Genomic DNA, 8,362 nt, shown 5'->3' with positions numbered 1-8,362 from the left:
TTATAGACACTTATAACACAGCCCATTCCAGAGTAAATACAGAGTATTTATATTAGCTAATATGTACATTCAGGTTTATACAGCGTCATTCAGTTAAGTGCAGTAGAACATGCAACACGTGGCACAGTGGCGCAAGACATCAGCATAGCCAATCAGGAGTAAGGATGCACACTTTCCAAAACTGCTAAAACTACGTTGATAGGTCTGTTAGTCCTCTGTCCAGGCAAATTGTTTTTAGAGCTTTGCGTCCTTCAGGCCTCATAACACTTAATGCAAGCACAAGAGTGAAGCTTTAGAGTCTGAGAAAGCAAACAAGCTCATTCGAGGACAAAGAGAGAGAGGAGGTGCATTCTGGAGTTGTGCTCTAAATTTAGATCACATGATGATGCCAAAATTTGTTTTCCCTTCTTTCAAAGAACATTGTACACAGTCTGTTGAACTTCTGCTTTTAGATAAACAGCCCTATAAAAGTCTAACTGTACTGTACTCTGGATTAGGCAAATCAGTCTGACTGCAGATACCATACGTAAGATTGTGAACATGAAAAAAACTAATTTATCCTAAGGTGTAATTGATCCTGTTTTTTTTTTTTAGATGTTTCTTATAAAAGAAGACGAGTGTGTCTAGATGGAGATGGAAGTAGTGGTGAGAAGTGAGGGTTATACAGTACTGTACAGAAGTCAGTGACTGCCATTCTTTTATTTGAATTCCTGTCAAACGGCCATTAAGTACACGTTTTTTCAGTTTCCACTTTTTGCCCTTGTTACAGCTTCCATTCTTTTCAGGAGACTTGCTTTTAGTTTTTCAAAGAAATCCGGTTGCATATTCTGATGTCGAGGTCTAGGGGAGGTGGCCAGTGCTTTACGAACACTAGCAGCATGTTTGGTTTGTAAATGTACTTTTTTATATACTGACTTTTCTCAGTAAAGACGTCTTGCCAGATAGACATCCTTTCAGACCCATAGCATTGAGTTGTCTTCACAGTAAGATGGATAGAAACACCTGTGGATTTTCTTAGATCTGAAGCAAGCGTGGAGCTTGATTTTCTCCTCTCTCTCAAAGATGAAAGCTTTAAGTACTGTTTATCTGATAGTGATAGTTTTGGTGGTCTACCAGGTCTTGCTCAGTTGTTAGGAGTCCCACTTTCACAATATCATTTAATAATTATTTGAAATCCAGTTTTAGAAACTCTTTTTTTAACCCCTTCTATTCCTTCTACTTGTCTTATGCAAGTGGATCATTATATATCTATTCTCCTCACAAATATCTCATGAAATATGAATAACTTGTACTTGTACTAATTTTACTTGTAAAATTAAACAAACAAAAGTTGGTCTCTGACTTCTGAACAGTACTGTTTATGAGTGACTGTGTATGGGGACGTTTGGGGTGGGACATAATCTTGTATCGAGGCACTGCGCTGACTCTTCGTGTGCAAAACCCACAAACCTTTAGCAGAAAAGTAAAAGCATCATACAAAAAGATTTCACTGACAACCTCCAAGTGCGACATGTATAAGCATGTGTGCACGCACGTGCCGGTCATATTAGCATGCTTTCATATAGAAACAGGAGGGCACAGATATGCAGCTTGATGGAATTTCACATTCTTAAAAAGAGTGACTTGCTCAAGTAAGAGTGTATGGCTTCTGGCAATGAGTTTGGTGTGAAATACATAGTTCCTTTTTTTTCAAGCTTACTGCAAAACAAGTTCCTGAAGTAGGTAGCCCAGTTAAAAGATCTCAAAAGTTCTGTTTGTACACATGAAATCACGCCATGTTAATTTGAAAAAAAGCTCTTAGAAAACAAACCGGCACAGAAACGATATCCACTCAGATTAGTAGTAACTGTTACACCAAAAATATCAAGGATAATATCAGTAGTATTTGACATCATAATAGTTATAACGAAAATAAAAGACCATACCATGACTCGTACTGTACAATCAATGCTCGAGAGAATGTCAGTATCGATTTATGTTTGTGATACAGTTTATGCAACTGTACTCTGAACTTTACAAGAAAAAGTCAATGCCTATACAATAAACTCTGCAAGATTTAAATTAAACTCCTCTATAAACCTCTTAAGTATGTCCCTTTACTCATTGTGTGTTCAGGTTAAATACAAAGGCGCTGCACACTTGCAAGTACCGATGCACCTTGACCGATCCTGAAACCTTACCTTGGGCACTAAGGCTGTAAGTTGACAAATACAAGTAATTAGCTGGTCAGCTGAACTTGCTTGAGCATTCATGCTCAAAATAGTGTCAAAAGATATATAATAAATGATGTATCTATTAAAACAGAACTACTAGATTTATCAATGTAATTTGACCAATAAAACATAATTTATTAATTATTTAATTTAGAATGAGAAAAATATATTTCGTGTTCTGTTCACTATATTGTTCTCCAGTTCAAAAAAGGCAGAACGTTTTTTTTTTCAAATTGTAGATATGAATCCATTACATCTTCAAAAAAAACAAACTGAGGTCTCCATATAATTAAAAATTGAAATTTGTAAGCTATGGCTGGCTTATTGCAGATTTGAAACTACATCTTGAATATGGTGTTCTATTCTCAAAGGATTTCCCTTTCTTACTGCAATGTTAGACCCCAACATTGGAATGATGCCTCCTGAATGGCTCTCTCCTATGGTTTCTTTCCACTAAAAAAGTCTTATTACAATAGAAAAAAGAAGAGGGGTGCGGTACAGTTCAAAGTGCATGACTGGCTCTTTTAAAGCTGTAGTCCCAACGTTCAGAGCCACTTGTATGGAGGAATGTGACAAAATAGCCTGGACCTGGAATGATTGTCAATAGAGAAAAAATAAAAATCTCAAAAATGGAGCGAATAGGATTTCACTGAAATCTCAGTTCTACTGAAGTTCAAGCTTTTTTTTAAAACCTCTGCTCCTCCTACAAGTTCTGCTCTCCTGTCCTCAGCCCAGCTAAAGAGCAGGGAAGCAGCTTGACAGAACACACTTGATCTGAAGTAGTAGAAGTGGATCCGCTAAATTTGCGAGTCTTTGTCTCATAATTCGTAGTTTGGCACCAACCTGTCACAATATCCAACTTTGGCAACACCTTGCTTCTAGCTAGCTCATACTAGAACACCCAGCTTTTGTCAACCTCTGGAAAAGAACAGGATTAGCTCTGCCTTCAACTCCAACCTCTTCAATTTGCATTGATGAATTTTGAATTCAGAACGTATGAGTACTGGTATGAATCAACAATGGCATATGCGCTTAGCATCCTGGATACTACCCCTGCATTGCCATCAGCTCTACACATGAGGAAAGCGAATGTGGAAGTAGCAGAGTCGGAGCATGGTGTGCTTCCGCTTGCGTGGGCCTCGGCCCCTTTGACCCCTCCGAGGCCTTCTGGCCCTTACACCACTGTGCTGATGCGGTTGACGGGCTTGGATTTGGAGCTGCCGACCGTGCTGGTGTTGGCCCCGCCCCCTGCGCCTCCTCCCCCTCCTCCTACCGTCCCGGGCCCCTGGCCGCCCACCTGCGGGGGTCCTGGGGCTGGGTGTGGGGGTGGAGGCAGCAGCGGCGAGAGCGGCGTGAGCGGTGTAAGAGGGGTGAGGGGGGAGGTAGGCGGGGGTAAAGGCGAGTGCGGCGGCGGCGGCGGGATGGAGGACAGGGGCGGGTAGTGCGGGGGGCCGTAGTGGGCGGTGACCTGTGGGATGTGGCGGGCTGTGATGGCTGAAGGTGCCTGAGGGGGCGGGGCGAAGATGAAGTGGTGGGGCTGTTGGTGGTGGGCTGGGTGGTGCAGCAGCGGGTGGGCGTGTATGGGATGGCTGTGGGTATGAGACTGAACGTGGGAGTGGCCGTGAGGATGCGGGTGAGGCTGTGAGTGGGACAGAGTGAGTGGAAGCTTGCCGGTAGGACCGGGAACGCGAATTGGGTTGGGATGGGGGTGGTAGAAGCTGAAGCATGGGGCCACGGGAGAGTGGGGCGAGTGAGGGGACAGAGGTGGAGGGGTAGAGCCCATGCTCGAATGGCGGCCGTGGGACAGTTGCTGGGAGAGCTGGGCGTGTGAGGGAGCGGGCAGGCCGCGGCGGGGCAGGGAGCCACGATGAAGGGTGTGATGATGCACGGGGGGCGGGTGGGCGACGGCTAAAGGCTGCATTTGGTAGCGGTGGTGGTGGTGGTGGTACGGAGGAGGAGGCTGACCAACGCTGTGCCCAGTGTTGTTGTGGCAATACTGGGCGTGCAGTGCCTGGATCTTGGATGGCCCTCCATCCGACTGGCTGAGGGCGGACGGGGAGGGTGGTGGTGGACCCCCAGTGGTGGGCGGGGGCACGGGGGCTGGGTAGTGTGGCCCTGGGGGGATGAGGGGTGCGGGAGGCTGCTTGGCTCGCTTGCTGCCAAACAAGGAGCCCAGGAAGGAACCGGAGCTGCTCCCTCCAGAGCCGCTCCCCGTTCCCCCACCGCCGCTGCCAGGGAGCTGCCCCGCCCCAACCCCCACGCTCCCCGACGCGTTGTGGTACTGCCCCGGCCCACCCCCCACCCCTACACCGGGGCTCAGGATGGGGCGGTGAGGCCGGTAGTCTTCCAACCCGTAGCAGCCAGGAAGGGCGCCCCCCATAGGCAGACGCTGGTGAGGCCGCGGGCTGTTAATGATGGAGCCCTGAACAGACAGACCAGAAAGACACCATCACTGAACTGCAACTGTGTTTTAAAGGGGTAGATGAGGATGAATGGGATAAAGACATGCACACATGCTCCCACTGCCGTTCAAAAGTTTGGAATCACTGTTTTTAATAAAATGAAAACAATTTTGCAAATGTAAGAAATTTTAGATGTGTGCAGAACGATAAACAGAGCTCATCATTGAACTCAATAATTGAGAAAGCTGTATTTAAAACAGGACTGGCCTGAGTAAGTATTAGTTTGTAACACTGGTGTTCGATGCTCTATTTTGTATTTACAAGATTTATCTCTTTTTCAAGCCACATAAATTGTAGTCTGAACTTGTTTCATCAGCAAAGGCTTTTAAAGAGAACATCAGATCAGTTATGTTATTCATAACTCTATATCATATTCATAACTATATAGTATTCATAACTGAGTAGCTGGGCCTCAGCCTGACTATTAATACATCATTGCCGCCTACTGGATATACTTTGAACTGCAGTAACGAACATACAAAGCATATATTACAGTTTTTAAGGGTGATTTTGAGCATTACTATTCATTGGGAAAAAAGAATATTAAAGCCCATAATTTGCTGTTTGGGCCAGTCATAATTTAAAATGAAGTTCTAATAAAACTGATAGCCAGAATGAGCTGTTTTTGAAAAGTGGTGATCAAATCTTGAGGCAGGTAATTTCACAAGAAATGACTATAACTAGATAATTACCGTACACTGTTTATAATTTAATCTTGTTGGTCCCAAAAAAACTTACAATATTGAATACAACATCTAAAAAGCCTTCTGGTTTCTAGTTTATAATGTTTCAATCAATATTATAAACGATTTCAAACTCTTGAAGGACAGTGTACATACTGAATGTACCACTTCATTTTCAGATAGCACAACAACAAGCAGGACTAGTAATGAATTAAAGCCTCAGAGGCCTAAAATGTCAATGTAGCTGGAAGTTCTTTGTTCCACATGCAGCAGACACCGTAAGGCCAGATCTGTGTTTGTTCAGGCACAGAAAGTAGCTCTGCTGCCTGGCAACACTGACGGAAATATGACTTCACAGCAGGACAGACACAAATTTAGAGAGGGCAGAGTGATGAGGCATGCAGACGGGGTGTGTGACAATGGACAACACAGGACTGTTCCATCTGAACGTAGTAACAGGGGTGAAAAGGGCCCCATCCAGAACTTACTTCGATGGTACTATCCAAAGAGCCGACACTGTTTCTGCGACCACGCTTCCCTGCACCCAACCAAGCAAAATTAACTAAACAGTCAGTATGTTTCGCTTTAAAAACACTGACATCAGAATACATATAAATAAACATAAATACAGTCAAACCTAAATAGCTCGGTTGGAAGAATGCAGTTAGAAGAACATTTTAATCCACACTTTACTTGATTGTGTTTTGCTGGTGACAGCATCTGCACTGCTGTACGACTGGTCATATCTGTCATTCTGCAGACTTAGTATTTTATTTGGGAACAAGTTTACACTGAAAAGAGAAGCATAATGCTGTAGTTCTATAAGTTATGTTATTCATAACTCTATAGCATATTCATAACTATATAGTATTCATAACTTTACAGTGGTGGTGATAGAAACCTGTGGTAATGATGCCTGCAACCAAATATAGCCATTTTATTCACTACCTAACCTACATAGCTACACAACACTACATACTCTACACTACCTAATCTCCACAGTTTTGATATGTGATGTCGGTGATGGTAATATCATCCTACATATCATCCTGCATGTAACTCCCCACCATGAATGGATTACAAAAAATATGTTTTATGCCAAACTATCTAAAAACTGTAGCAAAACAGTGTCTTAAGCAGCACGTCAGCAGTTGCTTAGCAGCGTTTTCATAACCATTTCATGTAATAACTGTGAGGGAGCTTTTAGAGGCATTAAACACAGGTTCCCATCACCACCTCTGACTCAGTAAGGTTCTCTACAACAAAGCATTGCCACTTTTTTATTATTACTGCCATTTTTTGTACTTTTACTCAAGTTGTTTTTTGGAAAGGTGTTATTTTACAAGACTAATGTGTACTTGAGTATAGGTGTAGGCTATTCCACTCACTCACACGCAGGGTGTGAATTTTTAACACTATGAAGTTAATTTTGTGCCAAAAACTAAAATTAATTTTTAAAAAGATATTGAGGTCCCTTTACCACTCATTTTATCTAGAATTTTGCAGTCGTTTCCATCACACTTTTCTACTTGTGGGTTTTGTAACATGTTCTTTAGCTTCTAGAATCTTTCCTTTGCTTCTGCAATCTTTAGTTTGTTGAGTTTTGGCACATTCTAGAAGAAAACGGCCTTTACTGTGTTTTGATTCACTGCTTTGGAGTAAGAGGTCCTCTGATCCTTAGCCACGCCCACTCTCTGAACCATGGAAAGTCTCCAACATGATGGAATAAATGTGCCAGTGAGCTACCTTATTCAACCCCAACAAGTTGAGAATAATTATTTTAACAATTATTAACAATAATTATTAGTTATTAATAATAATTATTATTAACAATAGTTCCATATACATACAATGTACATTCTTTATTGACTTTGAATGTGGTAGAAATGTAACAGATGTTTCTAAATGTTCAATAACTCATCAAATTAAAATCAATCTGAATCTGAATTTCTCCACTTGTTTCAATGAGCTACAAGAACACTTTAGAATTCATAGATCACCAGCAATAAAAACCTTGTTGTTTTTTTTCTGTTAATTATTTCTCACTTAATAAATTAAGAATTGAGAAATAGTTAATATAAAAGTACAAAAAGTGTGTTCTTAATATTTTAGTTACCACATCGTGGTTGAGTGTTCAGCCCTGCACACACTGTCAGAGCTCACAGTCATCACTTCTATCTTTACTTCCTACAACACTTACTCGGTGCACTTTTCTCATTCTAATTCTCACTTCAATAAACAGTCTAACAATCACACACCTTCTGAGACTCTTCACAGCTCAACGCAAGATGCCAGGTCCCAAGTGAACCACTAGAGGGTAGTGCAAAGCACACTTCCACTCTGCTGCACAAAAAATCTCTCAGTACCGGGTCAACACTAACAGACTAGCTGCCTGCCCTGCCTGTTATGCAGCAAACCTTATTGATTTTCAGTGTGCACTCATTATCACTGTGCTCATTTTCTCATTTTGTTACAGCCTAAACATTCAAAGACAGGATGTTTATATACAGTTATATGCAAAAGTTTGAAGTCCAGAGAACAAAGTGCAGAATTTCTATTTATATGCTGAGTTTAACATAGCAGAAAAAACGAAATATAAAACGTGCCAAAACTCTTACACAGGCCATATTTGTAATGTTTTTCCTCAATATGTTAAATTCAGTGAAGAAACAGTACTTGTTCTCTGTTGAGGATTTGCACTTATTTTCACTTACAAAATCAGCAAAACATGTAATTTGACCAAACTTTTGCATAAGACTATGTGTACATGTGTGTGAGAAAGATAGACTGTTTTAGCACTTGTCAATTATTTAAGGAGACCAACTGTATGTGAAATATGTGTGTGTGTGTGTGTGTGTGTAATTGTGGCAACACTGTACTTGAACACTGCTACATGACACTGACATAGCCAGGCCATAAACATGTCATGACTGATGTAATAGGCTGTCATGAATTGTCATCATAGATGATGTCCAACAAGATCTGTTACTGAGCAAGGCTTGTC

The 8,362-nt window shown here is 41.8% G+C and overlaps 1 protein-coding gene across 1 annotated transcript in view; it reads right to left on the bottom strand.

Moving 5' to 3' along the window:
* Positions 1 to 3,387: 3,387 nt before the first annotated feature.
* LOC118814035 (IQ motif and SEC7 domain-containing protein 1-like) overlaps positions 3,388 to 8,362 on the bottom strand; it is a 54,332-nt gene continuing 49,357 nt past the window's right edge. Inside the window, exons 16-17 of the mRNA XM_036579703.1 lie at positions 5,847 to 5,896; positions 3,388 to 4,635 (exon numbers count right to left, since the gene is read on the bottom strand). Of these exons, the coding sequence (XP_036435596.1) occupies positions 3,388 to 4,635; positions 5,847 to 5,896 (1,298 nt within the window). The remainder of the gene's footprint in view (positions 4,636 to 5,846; positions 5,897 to 8,362) is intronic.

This window comes from Colossoma macropomum, unplaced genomic scaffold, assembly GCF_904425465.1.
Source record: "Colossoma macropomum unplaced genomic scaffold, Colossoma_macropomum, whole genome shotgun sequence".
In the NCBI taxonomy this organism is placed as follows: domain Eukaryota; kingdom Metazoa; phylum Chordata; class Actinopteri; order Characiformes; family Serrasalmidae; genus Colossoma; species Colossoma macropomum.
This window is presented reverse-complemented; position numbering and strand designations above follow the sequence as displayed.